This window comes from Alligator sinensis, unplaced genomic scaffold (genome assembly GCF_000455745.1).
Source record: "Alligator sinensis unplaced genomic scaffold, ASM45574v1 scaffold1142_1, whole genome shotgun sequence".
Classification (NCBI taxonomy): domain Eukaryota; kingdom Metazoa; phylum Chordata; order Crocodylia; family Alligatoridae; genus Alligator; species Alligator sinensis.
Window position 1 is genome coordinate 458,434 of NW_005842617.1, and position 20,278 is coordinate 478,711.

Sequence of the window (20,278 nt, forward strand, 5' to 3'; positions counted from 1 at the left end):
AGGGACCAAAAAACCCAAACCTTATCCCGTGTCTCCCCTCAAGGCTAATAGAGACGGTCAGAAACCCCGAGGCCGAGTCAATTCAGTCTTCGCAGGTTAGTCTAAGCTGCGTAGATTGAACAGATAAGCAAGTGAACAGACATTCACTTTTGATTCCACATGCCTGCAGCAGCTCTCGTCAGAAGCCAGGAGGTGCTAAAGCACAGCTCCCCGCTTGGCTGGAACAGAGCTTGGGCCAAGGCTAGCCCATCCCCCCTGCAAGTTGGGGGACAGAGGTTTTGGAGGAGGTGCAAAACATCCTGGGATGCTGTGAGTTAACTTGAATCTAGAGGGGATCTGGGACAGAAGTTCAATCAACTGATTTAACCTAAATCAGTTAAGTCTGATTCTGCATCCATCCAGGCTTATCTTAAACCAATTTTGGCCATTTTGAAAGCAGTCTATGTGCACCAAACTTCTGTTGTGTTACAGATTTGAACTGGTTTCCAATCATTTATACCTATTTATGTGTAATTTCTATCCCTAGCCCAGATTAAGTATTTTTGTAAATAGCTAGGGTTTGAATTAAAATGTCAAGTGTATGCTTGTTTCCCTCTCTTCAGGGGGATATTGTGTCATGTGCTGGCACTTACATCCATGTTTGGAGCATTAATGGGAACCCAACAGCAAGTGTGAATACTTTCACTGGACGGAGCCAGCAAATCCTGTGTTGCTGTGTATCAGAGATGAATGAGTGGGACACCCAGAATGTCATCGTGACGGGGCACTCTGATGGTGTGGTCCGAGTAAGTAGCAGGAGACCTTGCACAGAGAAATAAGTGCACTCTTTGATAGTAGGCAGGGCTGTATGGAGATACCCAAGCTAGCACTAAACTAGCTACTTGCGAGTAGCAGAAGCAATATAGTGCAGCTCTGTGCAAAGCTAATGTAGCTCTGTTGAGCTGATCTATATTAGTAGTGTAGATGCACTATTCTAAGAGCCTGGCTTAGTTTACAGCAAGTGTAAAAATCAAATTGATACCAATCGATTTCTTCTGTGCTTATGCCCCATCCAGTTCTGGAGGATGGAATTTTTGCAGGTACCTGAAACACCGGCTCCAGAGCCTGTGGAGATCCTGGAAATGCAAGAGGATTGTCAAGAAGCACAAATAGGTAGTTTTCTAGTAGCAGTTCTCTCTTGTCTTTTTGTTTTAATTTGTTTGGCATGTGTGAAGTACTGCAGTTGTAGAATTCAGAAGGGGTGACACACATTCTGAACCACATTTGCATACAGACTTCTATTCTGTCTCGCAGATAATCTGATTCTTCTTTTCCATCTAGATAATTCCGCTGACTTCCTTGGTTGTTTCTGTTTTATCCTGCAGTGTATAAGAAAACTCTGGCCCATGTGATCTGATTTCATTTGTGTAATATCCCCTGTTAAAGAATTGGGTCACATGAGAAGCCACCTGTAACAGTTAATCATTTCTTTTCCTATGTGTGGCAATAGAACATATACCAGAGTCAAAATGTAATGGTGGAATATAACTTCTTAAAGCTATGGTATAGTCTTAGTAATGTTAGTTTGCACCAGATTTTACTGAAGTTCTCTGCCCACTAGGCATAGGCATTGGCTTTATCTGTCTTTTACTTTAAATAGGGAGAGGGAGAGTTGGTAGAGTTTAGGTACCTTGCGAGAATCAAAAAACCCATTTTTATCTCTTTTTACTTTCTATAAATTTTAATTAGTGTTTGTCAGGGATATTTGTTACCCCCTCCCCCAGTGCTCAGTGCAGTAGTTCTGTAGAATATGCCATGAAAGCAGAACATGGGCAGTCTGGGACCTTAAAGCACACTTATTTATTGGAATGCGTTTCGTCCCCTGTCTAGCTCTCCTCCAGACATAAGCTACTTGCTTTATGTTGTTCCTGTTTTCTTTTCAGGTCCTTTTTAGGTCGGGGGCATCAAACCCATCCAGCCCCACAGGCCAGAGGAGGAGTACAGGGTGGGTCTATGGGCCAGATTGGGTCCACAGACCAGCCTCATAGGCTGGATCCAGCATTCAGGGCGAGTGTCGTGTGGGTACCACCTGCCAGCTTTAGCCCTGCATGCTGCAAGCAGCATGCACTGACCCCAGTCCCACATGTGGCACATGGTTCGTGTCCCTGGTTTGGGGCACATACGGCACAATATGCAAAGTTAGTCTGGGGCTTATGCAGCATCTGTGCTGGACTGGGCCTACACAGAATCTGGCATATGGATTGTGCTGGACTGGCCTTGGATTCAATGTGCAGGGCAGGTTCAGCACAAGCGCCGTGTGCAGCATGCACCCAGCCCAGCTGTGTGCTCAAGAAGTTTAGAAGAGAAAAAATTTCTGTTCAAAGTTGAGAGTATTTGTGGAAAGCCCCACCCACTTATTTCAGCATAGCTGCCCCTAAGAGAAGTGGGCATTTCTAGGAAAATAGTTCAGTCCATTCTGAGTGGTAAGCAGATCAGCTGTGCTATATCTGCCGATATTCAGAGGAAGGAGTCAGATGGCTGCAGTAGCTTTGACAATGTGCCTGTGTGTAGTGTCTCTTAGATGTTCCTGCGCAGGCTGCAGTGAATTAGCTGCCTGAAAAAGAAGAGAGCAGAACAATCCGCACTGCTTTGCTAACAACTTCTCTTGCACTACATACCACAGGGCAGGAGGCCCAAGAGGAGGACAGCAGTGACTCAGAGGCAGATGACCAATGTGTCAGTCAGGATTCTAAACCACAGGAAAGCCAGAGCCAACCAAGCAGCACCAGCCAGAGGCCAAGGTCATCATCAGGCAGGGCAGCAGCAGCAGCATGGTCAGCAGATAGTGGCTCTGATGACTCAAGGCGTTGGTCAGACCAGCTCAGCTTGGACGAGAAAGACGGTTTTATCTTTGTGAACTATTCTGAGGGACAAGCTAAAGTACATCCCCATGCTCAGGTCAACCACCCACACCCTAACTACATTGAAGTACGGCACTACAGCAAGCTTAAACCAGGTACAGGAAGAGAAACACATTCTCCCTCAGTAACTATGCTATCCCATTGGCTGACCCCTGGGAGGGCATGGGGTTTCCTAATCTAATATTGCTTCTCTCCTAAATGCACTGATGAGCAATTAAAAATGTCATCATTTCAGATGTTGTTACTGGGGACCAGCTAACCCCATACTGTCAAACTGCCCATGGGGAGCTCCAGGAAGCTTGTTCCTACTCCCAGTTCATCTCCAGGGTGAGGGCACTAGGGCACTGCCTAACTTGTTCTGTGAAGCAACAGAGGTTGGACTGACAGGTGTGTTCCTGTTCATTTCCAGGGTACAGGTGGGAGCGCCAGCTAGTGTTTAGGAGCAAACTTACTATGCACACAGCATTTGATCGCAAAGACAACGCACATCCAGCAGAGATCACTGCATTGGGCATCTCAAAGTGAGTAATTCACGTACTGTAGTCCACCAGACCTTTTTTTTATTATTATTTTATTTTTTCAAGTGGAGGAGCTCATTTTGGGGGAAGAAAAGAGAGCACTTCCAGATTAAACAAAGTTGTGTCAGAAAAGGAGCAGATCTGAGCTGTGCTTCGTTAATATTCTCCAGTCAGAACAGGCTAATTTAAGAGTGCACCTACTACCGTTTAGAGCTTAATATTTGCTGTGAACATCTGCTGCCTATTAAAGGCTGAAATGGGGATTAATCAACCCGGTGTTGTGGGGATGCTAATTCTTGTTTTTTGCAGGGATCACAGCAGGATCCTTGTAGGTGACAGTCGAGGCCGAGTGTTCAGCTGGTCCGTGAGTGATCAACCTGGCCGGTCTGCAGCTGACCACTGGGTGAAAGATGAGGGAGGAGACAGCTGTTCAGGCTGCTCTGTCCGTTTTTCTCTCACCGAAAGGCGTCACCATTGCAGGAACTGTGGACAGCTCTTCTGTCAGAAGTAAGACAGCCATTACTTCTCTTTGCTATACAAAGCACCATAGCATAACTTTGTTAGGCTTTGTCAAATTTTAGTTGAGAGATTTGTATTCTCACTTTTTTCTGAAATAAAACTTCAGTACTTTCAAAATGTACAGCAAATTGATTGGATAGACAGACAGATCCCCCAGCCATCTCTTTTTAAAACCAATAATCTGGCAGATATTGATGACAAATTGCTCTCTACTTTTTAAAACCAACTGTTTTCTATCTGGTGTGGCCTTCCCCATACGTGGGCCAAATTAAATGTGCTCCCTGCAGCCTACATACAGGGTTGCTTGGACTCGCCCACAGGAGAGAAAATGGATCGGAGATCTTCTGTAGGCAGGAGTTGAACATGAGGTCTACAAGGGAGTGAGGCAGGGATAGTATGAATAGCTTCTAGTTACAACCTCTGGGCATCTATACACATGCTCTGGGGTGAAGGGGGGTGCTTTAATTAAAGCAGCTCTGAGAGCCACTCTAATTAGAGCACCCACAGTGTCACGTGTATTCAGCATCCCGCGCTTCAAAATATCGGCAGGAGCGCTTTAGTTCAAGCTTTAGTTAAAGCACCCCCGCTGCTATTTTGAAATACAGGGCTGCTGAATACATATGATGTGGAGGCTGCTGGAGCGTGCTAATTAGCAGCACCTGCAGCAGAATCAATTAACTGAATAACATGCATCAGAGCCAAGCTCCATCGTGTGTAGGTGCCCTCTGATTCTAAATTCTTAGCCATGGCAGTGCAAAAACTGCCTGTAAACTGTCCTTTGTTAAAATTAATCTTGTAACGTTGGTATGGCCATGATGGAGAGAGTCAATTTCCAGTTCTTGTACTGTCACTGAAATTGTGCCCTAGGTCCTGTCTGGTATGTAGAGTCCTTGTGGTGAATTCACAATATCTTTTGGACTAATAAAGGCCAAATAAGAGTTCAAGGTTGGCAGGAAGAACCCTTGTGACAACGTTGTTTTTCTCTAACAGGTGCAGTCGGTTTCAATCAGAAATCAAGCGCTTGAAAATTTCATCACCTGTCAGAGTCTGTCAGAACTGTTACTACAACCTGCAGCATGAGAGGGGGTCTGAAGAGGGGCCTCGCAATTGAGGAGGTCATGATGCAAACTAAAGACCAAGCTCTGAGATCCCAGTTCAGCCCCACGGTAACCTAGCAAATTAATCACAGTACCATACAGTGAATTTGGAAGGGATTAGAATATTGTCTGTTTACACTTCTCTTTGTACTGTGTTTTAAGCACTGAAAAAGTAAAAGGGATTTTTTACTTGATTTCATGTGTGTTGACTGCAGTTTTGAGGCTAACAGAATTGAGTTCGATTGGTAACAACAAATACAGTAACTGTTGGTACCTAAATCTCCCTGCGTATCAAGAAAATCCTCACTTAGCTTAACAACCTATTCTTGTCTTGTTTTTGTAGAGCTAGTCATCCTTTATTTGGGAGAGAAAGGCTTTTTAGAAGATAGTTGTAAATCTGCCTTCTTTGCAAGCAACTGTGTATATTGTAAATAGGTATAATGGCCTTTTTATCTAAATATGAACTTAACTGCCTGTTACATGGGACTTCAGGCTAATCACTATGCTTTCTGTGATATCTTTATCTCATCTATCAACTTAAATAGGAATGTTTAAAAACTCAAAGGCATTATTTGCATTTTTGTTTAAAATCCAGTCTGTGCATGCTTGTTCTTTCAGTTGCCCACAGTATCTATCTATTCATAGACATTATGTGGATTTTTTTTCAAAGGATTTTTTTTTGGGGGGTGGGGAGTGGGGAAGGGAAATAGGACCTGGAGTGTTTTACTCAAACTATAAGATAACCAAGAATTAAATTGTACACTTCTGTTGCATTTTATACCTGTTTACCACCTCAGTGTTGTTAATATTTAATAAGGCCTCTTTTATACATAGAGCTGTTTCTTCATTACTTAACAGGATAGTTAGCAGCTGATTCGTGCAGTGCAGGAACCAGCTTTTACCTTCTTAAATCAATGGAAATTGGCTTGCATGTTAATTAATTTCTCTTGCGTAGAGCTCATAGGTGTGTATAACTGACACCGTTGTTCTACTGTAGCTTATTTTCAAAAGATGTACAGGACAATCTAACCCTTGCTGTATAACTGGATAATTATTACTAACATCAGAACTGCTTTTAAGGCTGTCTTTATCTGTAGTGACATGACATCAACTGGGAGACAGCAGTAGAGTTCCATTACCATCCTTACATTTTAATACCAATTTCTTTGCAGCATTTAATATCCATTAATTTATTTTGCACCACATGTGGGACAAAGTACAGACATTGACATCCACAGAGATTGGAACACTTGCATCAGACAGGCCCATGGACATTTTCTGAATGAGGTCTTGACAGTGGTTGTTTTTTTAAATGTGTGTATATATTTTGTAAATGGGTGACAAAACTTGATTGGTCTAGATTTAGGTATATTCACAAAAAGATACTTTTAAATAATGGTAAGCTCTGACCCAAATCAACAAAAGGTGGACAGGGAAGGGAGGGGGGAACAAACGTTTGCATCAGTGGAAACTTGATGAGTAACTTCATTGGGAAGAATGGGATTATCCTTCATTTACACTGGTGAAACAGCAGAATCTGGCCAGGAAATCAGTCGTGAACAGACACAGTCCTTAAATGACACCATTGCAAATATTAAAACCTCTATGATGGTATGAGTTTATCCAAAGGATACCATGCATTAACAGAACCCTCCTGCCTTTTGTTGATCTGTGCTCTCTTTAGCAGTATATGTTTTGACCACTTGCTATTTACCTGGTAACACATGTTTATGCACTGAAGGTAAAATATGTATTTTGATACATGTTAGTTTATTATGTATGTGATGGTCTGTAAAATTAGAGAAATTCCTGTTTTGGTATGTATACTAGGTCCCCCACAGAACAATAAAGGCTTCTTCAGAGCCTTCACACACTATTGAGTAAATGCAGGTTTATTTAAGTTAGCCAACCCCGTAGCTCACTTTTGGGTTTAACGGTGATGATCAAATAACTTCCCATCATAGATGAATTCTGTCGTGCTGGCCTTGAAAAAATCCTCCGTGAGTTTGCAGAGAACCTGTAATTTCTGTATTAAACTGCTCTCTTTCTAATGCTACTTTGGCCCTTCCCAAAACTACCTAAGAATACCGTCATCTAGATTATGGGTTAACAGCCTATAGATTTTCAATGTCCAGTGAATGCTATTAAAAAAATAATTAAATGCACTTAAGTCTTGAATTTTTTCCCTTTCCTCTAACTCCCAAATGACACAGCCTTGTTTTCTGTGGGCTGAAGCCTTGAAAGTCTTAGTTACAAATGAATTTTTACGTTATAAATAAATAAAGCCAGGCGAAAACAGGACTTCTGAGTAAAATGGTGATGTGATCTAAACACCTAAATGCCACTCAACGTTGCAGGGCATTAAGTGAAGGTTTTATTAACTGTGTTTGACTCCACAGAGACTTTGTACCAGTGTTATTCTACACTTTTTACAGTAGGCAATGTGCTAGAGATTAAGGTCATTACCCCCCACTTAAATCCTGTGGTATAACAACTAATACAAATTTCTGAACGCCACAGCCCCTCTGACCGATTCCTTTGCCACGTTGTACAGAACTGTTTTTTCCCAAAATAACGCACTTTCTGGCATTTCAGAGGTGGACAATAAAAGTCACCTGATCAGATTTCCTATGGCAGCCGGTGCTGTGGGCAACTGTTTCATTCACTTGGGTGTGGTCGTCTTTCTTTTTTAAACTGTTAGCGCAGAACTTTACTTTGATTTGTCCAAAAGGCTTTGTTTTCCACATGAAAGTTTGTTGAGCAAAAACCTACTCATACACACTAACATCAGCGGCCTATATTCTCTGCCAGTACCTCACGTCTTCTCCTACCTTGTTCTTTGTAGTACACTTATTCATTTGTGTACTCAGCCATTTGTACGTAGTGTGCAACTGTAACGTCATGCTTATGAAGGTGAGATTGGCTGCCTCCGGCCCACATTCATCAGCAAAACACTTTAGAGAAGTTTATTTTGCACTTTCTTATGTATAAAATTGGTAGAAACTTATTTTTGCTTTGTATAATTTAAAGACTCCTTTTGTTTCAGTAAATGAACTGTGTATAAAATATTTATGCAGTTAAAACAGTTTTTAGAAAGTATTTTTAATTTCGGCAAGTTTGGTTACTTGTTGCATGACTATTAACACAGCTGACTTTTTGTGTCAGTGCAATGTATATTTTTTTGTCCTGTTATTTACTTGTAAGCCCTAGTAAATGGCCATTTATTTGTACAGCATCAGGAGTAAATTGAAGATAATTGGTTAAGACTGGAGTATGGAATTTTGTACTATATTACAGAATCCAATATCTGTTTTTTGGTGGTTATGTAAAAAGGCCTGAAGATTTACTATCTAATGTGCAGTCTGTGATATCTGAATGTTCATTGTATATTTGTCTCCAATGCAAAAAGGTAGAGTAACACAATTACAATACATGATTAAATGCAATAGTTCAGGTACTTAAGTATTTTTTTTTTCATTTCAAATAAATACCTGCTATTTACCACCAAAAAGCTGTTTTGCATTTATCTTGAAAATTATTTGAGTTAAAGCAGCAGTGTTTACTAAAGCTTCTTCTGAGTATGGGGTTTTCTCATTGGCTTTAAATGCTACAGAATGTGACATTGGAAATAGGATCTACCAGAGTAGGAGAGACTTGCAGAAAAGCATGATTATGCTCCTAATAGGGACAAACTATTTAGTTAGTTTTAGAGACTTCTCCCAAGTTGATGAAATTTACACATAGTACCCTTGCTGTTTCTGGCAGAATTGTGGCAATGAACCATTTTTTTTAAATTTTGTTGTAATCATAATGCTGGCCCCTGCCATTCACTAATTTTGGACAGTGTTGGAATACTTTATCCTGTACCTAAGTCATCTTGCTCTCATTAATATATTTGGTCACTTAGTATCTTCTTCCTGCAGAGGAAAACTGACTTTTGCTGAAGATTTTAAACCGGATAGACTTCTTTGCTTTATTGCACTCAAAAAAATTCACTGCCATGAACTACCATTGCAAAAATTGTAGATGAAGGAAACTGGTTTTCTGGATGAACTTTACAATAGCTCTGCAAAATATATTCTCAATTTTATTAATGGAGATGTCTTCAATAGCACAAAATAAGTTTCTTATCCTGAAAAAATTCGAATTGTTCCTTACACCACATAAATGTCTCATCCCCCCCACCCACCCTTTAACCTTTATAGCGGGAATTACATCAGCTTTTAAAAGGCATTGTAAAATGGTTATTGCACATACATCATATGTAGGGTTCCATCCTCAGGTCTCTGAAAAGGTTAAATCAGTGTAGCGTAGAGTTTATTTTTCATTCTAAAATGTAGCTCGAAACTTCACTAGGAAGGCTTTCCATTGAGTATTTCAGACTCCTGTTGCCGTGGACAAGAATTTCTTTATTCTGTTTCATAGACTATTATTAACTAGTTTAGCTAAATTGTAATGAATGCCATAAGAAAAGCTCTTAAAGTTAGTTAAGATTATATTTTTAGAATAGATTCCCATATGCTTTAACCCTTCACTCAGCTAAGAATCTGTTAATCTCTACAGGGTTGCAGGGTTGGACCTGACTGTACAGATTAGGCTGTATTTAAGTAACAAAGCTTGGCCCTGCTCATTGCCTTCTTTCCTCAATAATGCAGCAGAGCCATTTAATGGACTAAAGGAAAAACTGTCTGGAGTGCTGCACCATGTTGTTTTCCAAACAGCAGTGAAGCTGGGTGTTCAAGAAACTCACATCCCTAACAACTTGACCTTCTAGGCTTTTTCCTCCAAAAGCTTGTCTGGAAGTTGTAACCCTTAACCCCACCATTTTGTCATGTGCCATTCACTGCATGAAGAAGCAATCCATTTGTCCAAGTCTGCCTAAGGGAATGCAAGTGAGACTGATATATACTATAATGAAAAGCAATAATGCGTTGCCCCAGTTTATTCCCCCCCACTTTCTTTGGGATATCTCATTTAGCATATGACAAAGCTAAAATGTCACAAGTTGCACACTACACCCAACACAATTGAAGGTCTCTCCTCATTTTAGGGGTTTTTTTTATTTTTTTACGTGCTTGGGGAAGAATAGACCATGAGGAAGTGGCGTATGAGGCTTTCTTCAAACAGCTAGCAGAAGTTTCCCGATCATAGGCCCTGCCTCCCATGGGGGATTTCAGTCACCCTGATATCTACTGGGAGGGCAATACAGGAGTGCATAGGCAATCCAGGAAGTTTTTAGAAAGTGTTAGGGACAACTTTCTGGTGCAAATGCAGGAGCAGCCAACTAGGGACCATGGCTCTTGACCTGTTGTTCACAAACAGGGAAGAATCAGTGGGGAATGTAGATTGCAGCTTGGGCAGCAGTGAATACAAAATGATTGGGTTCAGGTCCTGAGGAAAGGAAGGATGGAGAGCAGCAAAGAAAGAACCTGAACTTCAGAAAAGCAGACTTTGACTCATTCAGGGAATGCATGGGCAGGATCCCCTGAGAAGCCAATCTGAGGGGGGAGAGGAGTCCAGGAGAGCTGGCTGTACTTTAAAGAAACCTTAATGAGAGTGCAGGAACAAACCATCCCGATACGCAGGAAAACTAGCAAGTATGGCAGAAGACCAGCTTGGCTTAGCAGGGAACTCTTCAGGAAACTAAATCACAAAAAGGAAGCTTATACGAAGTGGAAACTTGGACAAATAAAGGGGGGGGGGACTATAAGAGCATTGCTTGGGCATGCAGGGTTGAAGTTGGGACGGCCAAAGCACAACTGGAGTTGCAGCTAGCAAGGGATGTGAAGGGTAACAAGAAGGGTTTCTACAAGTATGTCAGTAATAATGGAAAGATCAGGGAAAGTGTGGGTCCCTTACTGAATGGGGGAGGCAACCTAGTGACGGAGGATGCAGAAAAGTCTGAAGTACTCAATGCCTTTTTCACCTCAGTCTTCACAAGCAATATAAGCTCCCAGACTACTGCACCTGGCAGGTGAGCAGCCAACAGTGATAAAAGAACAGGTTAGGGACTATTTAGAAAAGCTGGACATACAAGTCAATAGGGCCGGTTGGGAGGCATCCAGGGCGGTGAGGGAGTTGGCTGATGTGATAACAGAGCCATTGGCTATCATCTTTGAAAACTCATGGTGACTGGGAGAGGTCCTGGATGACCAGAAAAGGGCAAACAGTGCCCATATTTAAGAAAGGGAAGGAGGAGGATCCAGGAAACTATAGACTGGTTAGTCTTACCTCAGTCCCTGGAGAAATCATGGAGCAGATCCTCAAGGAATCCATTTCTAAGCACTTGGAGGAGAAGAAGGTGATTAGGAACAGTCAGCGTGGATTCACCAGGGGCAAGTCATGCTTGACCAACCTCACTGCCTTCTATGATGAGATGACTGGCTCAGTGGATCTGGGGAGACCAGTGGATGTGGTTTATCTTAATTTTAGCAAGACTTTTGATACAATCTCCCGCAACGTGCTCGCAGGCAAGCTAAGGAAGCATGGGCTGGATGAATGAACTGTAAGGTGGATAGAAAACTGGCTGGAGCATTAGGCAATAATCAGTGGCTCAATGTCTAGTTGGCAGCCAGTATCAAGTGGAGTGCCCAGGGGTCAGTCCTGGGGGTGGTTTTGTTCAATATCATCATTGACCTGGAAGATGGCATAGAGTGCACCCTCAGCAAGTTTGCAGATGACACCAAGCTGCGGGGAGTAGTAGATACGCTGGAGGGGAGGGCTAGGATTCAGAGTGACCTAGACAAATTGGAGGATTGAGCCGAAAGAAATCTGATGAGGTTCAACAAGGACAAGAACAGACTCCTGCACTTAGGATGGAAGAACCCCAGGCACCAGTACAGGCTGGGGGCTGACTAGCTGGGCAGAAAAGGCAGTTATACTGGACAATAAGATGAATACGAGTCAGCAGGGTGCCCTTGGTGCCAAGAAGGCTAACAGCATACTGGGCTGCATTGGTAGGAGTGTTGCCAGCAGGTCAAGGGGAGTGATTATTCCCCTCTATTCAGCACTGGTAAGGCCACATTTGGAGTACTGTTTTGGGCCCCCCACTACAGAAAAGATAAGGATGTGGATGAATTGGAGCAGGTCCAGCAGAGAGCAACGAAAATGGTGAGGGGGGCTGGGACACATGAGATCAAAAACCCAGCCCACAATACACAAACGATGAAAGGGGCTCATGAACAGAGACTTACCTTGAGGCTGGAAGAGGACCTGAAGCAACTGGAATCCATGCTGGAAAGCGGAACAGGAAGGGAGGAGACAGATGCATAAGCAGGATCAGAATTTCAAGCTAAGCTACACTGCTATCCATGCAGCGAGGCAAATGCTGGCACCATAATACAGTGCAAAAGGGAAGCAGGCTTCAAAACCATCTTGTTTTCAAAAAAATAACAATGAAAGATATAATGCATGCATTCCCTCACTTACCCATTCTTTTCAGTGATTAAGATTTGTGCTGTGTCAAAAGGCTGCCATTCCAGATAACTTAATTCCACTCTTAGTGATAGTGGGATTTATTTCTTTTTTACAGTTTTCAGTTTCTTCAAGGTGAAAGCTATTAGTAACCACAGTCCAAGGTGGATAAAAGTCATACCAGGGTTCAGATTTGATAAATAAGCAAATAATTAGCTCCTTCATTGATGGGAGCAGGGGAAAGAAAAAAAGGAAGATCAACTTTCTCTGAAACAATGGAAAGATGCATGAATTATTAGAAGTTGTCAGTTGCAATGTTTGCTCCAGAAAAAAAAGACACTGAAATAAGAAATGTGTCCCCCAATTTTATTCGCCCAATCCCAGTTTAAAGATTGAAACCATCAATTAAAACATACATAATATGCTAACAGCATGTACAATATAGACATTGTTCCTACACTGTCTGCTCAATGAGGCAATCACAACATCCTTGTTAAGCAAAAAAACAAATGAAGAGAAATCACTGGTGTAAAAATCAGCCTCTCCTAAGTCATTGTGTCCTTGTATGGTTAAATTCATGGAAGAACGAGAAATCTTGGAAGAAAACTCATTTTACACACAGCAGAGGTGCTCCTGGCATTCCATAAGAACTGAGTCTTGAAAAGATATACACCAAGGCCTAACCCAGTATGCTAAGAATATGTCAAAATCAGCAGACTGAGTGGTTAACCATTAATATTTCTGAAGAATCTTGCTTCATTTTAACTTTAGCCTGTGAAATAACTTGTAGTTTTGTTCTTTTTTCCTGTGCAAATATACAGCCATTAACTTCATTTGCTTTAAAGTACTCAATGCTAAAATACATTCTGTTTCCATAATATACATGCTATAAAGATGCACTCAAAAGTTCAAACATTTAAAATTAAAAATTATATTTATTTATTTATATATGTATATATGTTATATATACACCCAACTCTACTGTACATCCACGCCTAATAAGGCTGTGTTTTTGTAGGAAGCCTCTGCTAAAACCTTACTATATCGCTAAAGCCTATTTATATGTTTCTGCTACATGGATGATTGTGGTCATCCACTCCTCCTTCAGGAGACACCTCTCTATTTCTGTCTTTCATAAAATTGACTTACTTCCAAGCAACTTTCTGTGTCTCATATTTTTGTCTGTGTTACCCTTTAAACTTCAAGTTCTGTTGCATTTTGTCCTACTTGCACTTGGTTTCAATATATACTTCTACTGAGCAGCTGTAATCACAGTTGTGGAAGACAACCTGGAGTAATATGATTTAAAGCTGTCATTTTTCTCTAAAACATTCTTTTGACAGAAGTACTGTACTTTGAGTAGGATATAGAAAGTACAGTGCAATTCCCTCAGCTGTGTGCTTACACTACTCTTCACAAGAGGAAAGACTTTTAGAATTAGAACATATGCTGTATAACCCTTTTATAACAATGTATAGACTATTTTACTATATACAGATTATGTACACAATACCCTGGCCTAATGCAATAATAGCGTGGAGTCCCAAAACAGAATATACAGTGGTTTCAGATTCTGATCTGATGTAAACAAAAACTTGAATTTTACAAGCAACCAGCCTATTAGCAGTCCTACCTGCTTTCTACATGGTTTTATGTAGCATCAAACAACTTGTAGATTTCACCTTTAACCCTTCACAAATATAAATAGTCAGTGCTCAATGCAAGAAAAGCCTATTTGCATTAGATTTTTAGGAAATTAAATTGTATCAAGTTACAGTCTCCAGGACACCAAAAGACACTTTTTGGCATTCATGTGCTTTTGTTCATTAAGGAATAATGTGCATTTATTCAAAACACATGTATATCTATTTTCAATTTCAATAAAATTATCACCACATGATAAAAGGAATAGTATGTAAAAGGAGATCAGTAAACAGCAAAAATGGAGAATTATTCAAGTGTTAACTTTCTCACATTTACTTCACTAAGTCTACAGGACAGCAACTTTCTGTAAGGTTTTGGGTTTTTTTCGACTGAATCCTCACATTTTTGCCCACATTATTTGAGATGCTAACAGTTACTTTAACTGGTGGTAAGAGGCAGTGGGAAAAGGATGTGCCATCTCAACCCCAAGCTATTAGGTCGGTCAGACAAAAGTTACCGCTTTCAAGGGAATAATAAAGGGTAAAAACTAGTACTAATATTGCACTTTTCATCCAAGGATCTCAAAGCACTTCACAGGAGAGGGAAATACCACCAATTTTACAGATGAGGAAACTGAGGCATAAACAGTAAGGTTAACGTGAACTCACTCCAGACAGTGACCCAGCCTTGGAACTAAGTCCTGAAGTGTAAAATCACTAAGCTGCAGGACCCCCATATTGTTGGATACTGTAGTTCTGACTATATGTATATCTGCTTCTATTCCAGATGTTTTGTACCAAAAAGTCAGTGACAAAGTCCAGGCACCTCTATTTTATTAATATGAATTGGTTTCATTAGAAAAAAAAGTTCTAAGAAATATAACTAAAAACTGAGCTAAACTTAGTCATTTTTAATGAACAACATTAGAGAACCAACAGTAACTGTTTGAGGGCTTGTCTACGTTTGGCCCAAGCTGTTATTTTCATTACAGCAAGAAAGCAACCACAGTTGCCCCCAAAACAGCCCCCTGGCACGCACACAGCCTATGCCAGAAGAAAGAGTTTTTCTTCCACTATATTTATAGCTGCTCCCTAAATAGCAAAAGCTTAGCCAGGAAAAGTCACCTTCTACTGGCAAAACTGTGTCCATACCAGGGGTTTTGTTGCGATGGTGGTGTCAGGCAGGGACATGATCTCTTTGCATTCTTAGTCAACAACAGCCCCACCAGCAGAACTTTGTAAAGTAGACTAAGTCTTGGTGACAGCCTCACTTTCCTCACCAGTATCCAGGAGATTTTTTTTTTCTTGGAAACAATACACTCAGTAGGACAATGGATAAAATAGCATCTCATCCCAATTATCCCTCAATAACCATTTCAGATAAAAATATGCCACCTATTGCTAACCTATACAGTACCATAAAACTTGCATTAAAAGCAAGCCCAGTACTGATAAATTACATTAACATTTGCTTTGTAAATTGCACAATTCCAGTAGATTTCATATTAGTTACTGTCATTTAGAATGCAAGTTATTTTTTAAAACTATTGAGCCCATCTGGCTGGATACTGAAAGAGGGCATTTATCTATGTATATACCTGATGGTATGAGTACCGTCAACTTCACAAACTAAAATGCTCATTAAATGTTTAGTTATTTTGCAAGCAATGTCGCTGTCCTAGAATAGGTAACAAATTTTAAATGTCTTACTAAATATTCACAGTAATTTCAGGGGGGGAAAAAATTCATGTCTTCAAGACTACATGTTCAGCCACTATCAGTGTGAACACTTGTAATGTATTCCCGTGAGGGCCTTTCTAGCCATTTTCCTGTAGTCCTCCATTCCGTCTCACTATCCCTTCGTTGATGGTTGAAGGATCCCTTTTTCTACGAGATGAGATTTCAGGGTTTTATATACACTTAGTTGTTGTTCTGGCTGAAGTACCAACAGCTGTTTCAACAATTTGCTAGGATTTGGGCCCCTGTCAATGAAAAACAGGTTTTAATTCAAAGCAAAATCTGAACCTACCATAGAGAAGCGATGCTTCTTTCCCTTTCCCCATTGTACAAATACACTGTCAATGTTTTCTTAAAAGGAGAGGTTTTCCTAATGTAATGATCTCTCCAGAACAGATGTTTTGTCTTGTGATTTAATTTAATTTAAAATCTATTTTCCTCAATGTAGTCTTGTAGGAACATAATGAGAATTTTAACTAGGTGAACCAGGCAGTTGGACTAGATCAGTGGTTCTCAACCTTTTTTGTACCAGGACCCATTTTGTAAACATCAATGGCCAGTCCTGACCCAGTGGCCCTCACTACCAACCTGCTGCCCCAGGCTTCCAGTATATGGGGCAGAAGGTGGGTGTGTGGGGGGGTATGGGAGCCCTAAGCAGCCCCTCACAGGCTGGAACTCTGCCAGCCTGCAAGGGAAAAGCCGCGGTTTCCCATGTTTTTCCCCTTTAAAGGAGAATCCATTGTTTAAGTTTGTTGATCCATTTTTAAGTGTGTTCACAACATTCCTGAGACCCACTTTTGGGTCACAGCCCACTGGTTCAGAAACGCTGGACTAGATGACCACTTGAGGTCCCTTTCAGCCCTATGGTTCTATGAAATAAGTGGCCTGTCCTCAACTACATATCGAAAAATCTAGATCTAAAATTTAGAAGTTAGACCACTGAAATAAAAAGATTTGACTGGAAAAAACTTCCACTTAAACCTACTGGTTCCCCCTGAACAATACCAGACGTTAAGAGGAAGAAACAGAATCACAGCTCCTCTGACTGTAGCAATGGTTGATGTTAGTGGTTGTTTCCAATTAGCTTTCTTTATATTCAGCCAGGAACAAGTTCCAATCTTTCCATAACAGTCAGAGGTAAATAGCCTGCTATCCTCAGAAGTTGTATGGAATTTCATGATAGCTCCAAAATCCCTTTCCCAAAGTAATTAGACAAATAAAATTTAAAGCTAAGTTTTTATTCTAGCAAAGCAGAACTACATGCAATAGAAGGAAGTTTATTGCACTTATATTAACTATGTATGTGAGAATACCTTATGAAACTGGTGATATACACGTGAACAAAAGTAGCCATCAAATATTGACAATCAAAACGATCCATTATTCCACCATGGCCAGGAATAGTGTCTGCAAAATCCTTTAGGGAAAAAAAAATCACGGTAGTATACATGTTCACATGTACTACATTAGTATGATACTGTTTGTTCCACAGCAGTGCCTGAAGGCCCTAATGAAGACATGGGTTCACTGGTGCAGGGCACTAAAACTCATAGCAAGTCTCTGCCTCAAAGAACTTTCAATCCAAACAGACAAGACAGATAAGTAGTAAGAAGAGAAGAGAAGGGGCACAGAGAGGTGATGTGACTTGCTAAAGGTTAAGCAATTTAATTCCTGCACTGCGACTGTTCCACCAATGCACATCTCTGTGGATGCTGAATTATATCTAGCAGTATATAAGCCTTCCAGCAACAATCCCATAATGCCCCTTTCCCCAGAAACCACTTCTGGTTACAATTTTGATCCCTGCTGCCCAGAGATCACAAGGACTGGAAGTCATCACCCTCTCCTCTTTTTAAAAAAAATCACAAAAGTATTTAAGAAATGCCTGTGTTAACACACATTAGCACACAGTTTTGCTATTGGGAATCTGCAGTTCAGAAAAGATTGGACAAACTCTAAGCAACAGTGTGCTGTAGGAAAAGTCTTGGATTTTCCACCTGCAGGCAGAGGGACTGAACTGCTTAGGAATATCAGTAATTATCTAGATATTGTGAAGGACACACAAAAACTGCAGTGAAACAGGGACAAACAGCAATACAGAGTGACATGGCAGGAATTGCAGCAGTCCAAAAGGTGAAGTCAACAAAAATTCTGGGCTGCCCCCCAACCTCTCATACTGAGCTGGGGCCACCTCACCAGTGACTGTGGACCCACTGCACTATTCTCAAAGCAAGGAGCTCCACATATACATGGATCCTTTCACTGAGAAAAGGGTCTCAGAAGATGCAAATCCCATTGGAAAGCAAGGAAAGAGAAATGGTGAACTGGAATCTCAAGTTCCTCAAGATGGTTTATCCTAATGCACGCTTTACTTCCTGCCAGCCTTCTCCTCCTCCCTGCAGTTCTTGCCATGGAGGGATGCTGCAACTGAGGGGGAACTGAGCAGGAAGCATGGGCTGTCCTTTACATCTTTACTGCAGAGCACAGCAAGTGGCAGGTGCTGGCAAACCCTACAAATACAGCACCTGGGATCCAGCACCTTCCCTTGTCACTTGCAGCTTCCAGCATCAAATGTCTAGGAAGTTCTGACTCAGGGGCTGTGCCCCTGACTCCCATGCTCAGTAGCTACTGATGTCCCTTTCCTCCAAGAAACTGTGCCAATTTGAGAGCAACTGTGAAAAAGTTAACACTGGACTGAACCCCCTCCTGCTTTCTGACAAGGAGAGAAAAGCTGGCAGCTGTCATGTAGCACATCTTTATGCTTCTACTCTTCTTTGCCTCTATTCTGGCAAGAAAACCAGCTTCTCTGCTTAAAATGTGCCAATTTGAGAGAGCTGATTTTTGACGGAAGAGTGTGTGCTGTATACAAGTAAGTTTAAGAACAACATACGCTATACGTTTGAACAACCAGAGTACTGTGTCAGAGGCTTGATGGTCAACATCCCTTTTCAGCAGAAAGTGTGTGACTGGGTCGTTACAATCTGAAGTCACGTCATTCAAATTTTAGAAAGAGGATCTATCAACATTTTCCTAAGTTGAAAAAAAAAGTTTCATACAAACCTTGATTTTGAAAGCCCTTTTGAATCCACTAGCAAAAAAGCCTCCAAATGGCCCAATTAAGGAAGCAAATGTTGACAAAGCAATGCTGTGCATTTGGAATGGGTACATGTTCACTGTTTCCTGTAAGAAAATAATTATTACCAAAACCAACTATACAAGTTTTTACAGGCCTTCCAGATGTACAAAACTAAATTCCATATCACATCTTTAATTAAAAGGCTTTAAAATTATTGTAACAATAAAAGTGTATTTTGTTTTAAAGGAAACCATCTCAGAAAATATCCATTTTTTCTTGTACAAAAAGGACATTAACTTACTAGAAATGAAGCATATTAAATCATTAAAGACTGTTACTCATTTTCATTAATGAAAAATGAACTAGTCAGTACTACTGGGGTATTTTAATATTTCCTACATATCCAAGGAATGTCAGACATCACTGTCTTCTCATCCTCCAATTCTATATGTTCTTTACATTGATTTGTATCTTTGTTCATCAGAGGAAATAGATGGCCAGTCTCCCTTTTTATACAAGACGGAGTTCTGCTCCTCTCCCCATCACAGACCTTTCCCATATATTTCTCTCCTAGCCACTTCCTCTACTGAAAAAGAAAGGGCCTACCGACTCATCCTTTGATTTATGCAAAGTGCAACTTTGTCCTGTGTTCAGAAGCTCCCAAGGAACCAAAGTTTCCCTTTAAGTAATTCACTAGCACGTTCACTTGTCGTTGGTGACAGTATGGCAGACTAATGCAATGATAATTCTAGTATTTCAATGCTGCAGCAAAGAAATGAAAATGACTACTCTTACCTCTCCATCTTCCAGTTATATGGCCCTATAACTCTTTATTACAGAAACAGAAAATTACACAGTGGCTGCATCACCATCACTATTGGTGTTCTCCACTCTCAAATCAGCAGTCAAAAATTCTCTAAAGGAAAAAAATATTCCACCTCATATTTTACACTCAAATGTGCATTGTTCTCTACATCTAGTTGACAAACTGCAGGAGCATTTCATTCTCTGTGCTTACTTGTTACATTAGTCAAGCAAAAAAGATTTTCCATCAGTAGCAGAGAGCAAAGATTCCCCACTCAACCTGCTTCCATCCCGAACATCAAAGTGAAAAGACTGCAAGGGTACATTTAGCAGCCCAGCACCCTCAACAGAGTCTCTTGGGGTCATACGGTAAGTCAATGGTACAGTAAGAACTTTTTTCTTGAAGAACCTCTTGTTAAACACTTCAGAGAGCAAAGAATTTCTAGATTAGTAATCGGTTAACAATACAGACAACAGCTCAGGTATCCTAAATCAGGGGTTTTCAACCTTTGCACAGGAGAAGACTGACCTGGACCCCCAAGGGCCCCGGGTGCAGTGGGCGAGGTTCAGC

The 20,278-nt window shown here is 40.9% G+C and overlaps 2 protein-coding genes across 13 annotated transcripts in view; one reads left to right on the plus strand and one right to left on the minus strand.

Moving 5' to 3' along the window:
• Positions 1 to 7,199, plus strand: part of WDFY3 (WD repeat and FYVE domain containing 3) — a 379,376-nt gene extending 372,177 nt beyond the window's left edge. For 10 of the 12 annotated variants that reach the window (XM_025215013.1, XM_025215020.1, XM_025215019.1 and 7 more), the window contains 6 exons: positions 603 to 785; positions 1,056 to 1,152; positions 2,663 to 2,995; positions 3,310 to 3,421; positions 3,728 to 3,925; positions 4,928 to 7,199. In XM_025215013.1, coding sequence (XP_025070798.1) covers positions 603 to 785; positions 1,056 to 1,152; positions 2,663 to 2,995; positions 3,310 to 3,421; positions 3,728 to 3,925; positions 4,928 to 5,048 — 1,044 coding nt within the window. In that variant the 3' untranslated portion in view covers positions 5,049 to 7,199. The remainder of the gene's footprint in view (positions 1 to 602; positions 786 to 1,055; positions 1,153 to 2,662; positions 2,996 to 3,309; positions 3,422 to 3,727; positions 3,926 to 4,927) is intronic. The other 2 variants (XR_003096142.1, XM_025215023.1) reach the window with 2 other exon arrangements.
• A 5,606-nt stretch (positions 7,200 to 12,805) lies between these two features.
• Positions 12,806 to 20,278, minus strand: part of LOC102368550 (phosphatidate cytidylyltransferase 1) — a 73,704-nt gene continuing 66,231 nt past the window's right edge. The window contains exons 11-13 of the mRNA XM_025215012.1: positions 18,888 to 19,007; positions 17,141 to 17,244; positions 12,806 to 16,072 (exon numbers count right to left, since the gene is read on the minus strand). Of these exons, the coding sequence (XP_025070797.1) occupies positions 15,943 to 16,072; positions 17,141 to 17,244; positions 18,888 to 19,007 (354 nt within the window). The 3' untranslated portion in view covers positions 12,806 to 15,942. The remainder of the gene's footprint in view (positions 16,073 to 17,140; positions 17,245 to 18,887; positions 19,008 to 20,278) is intronic.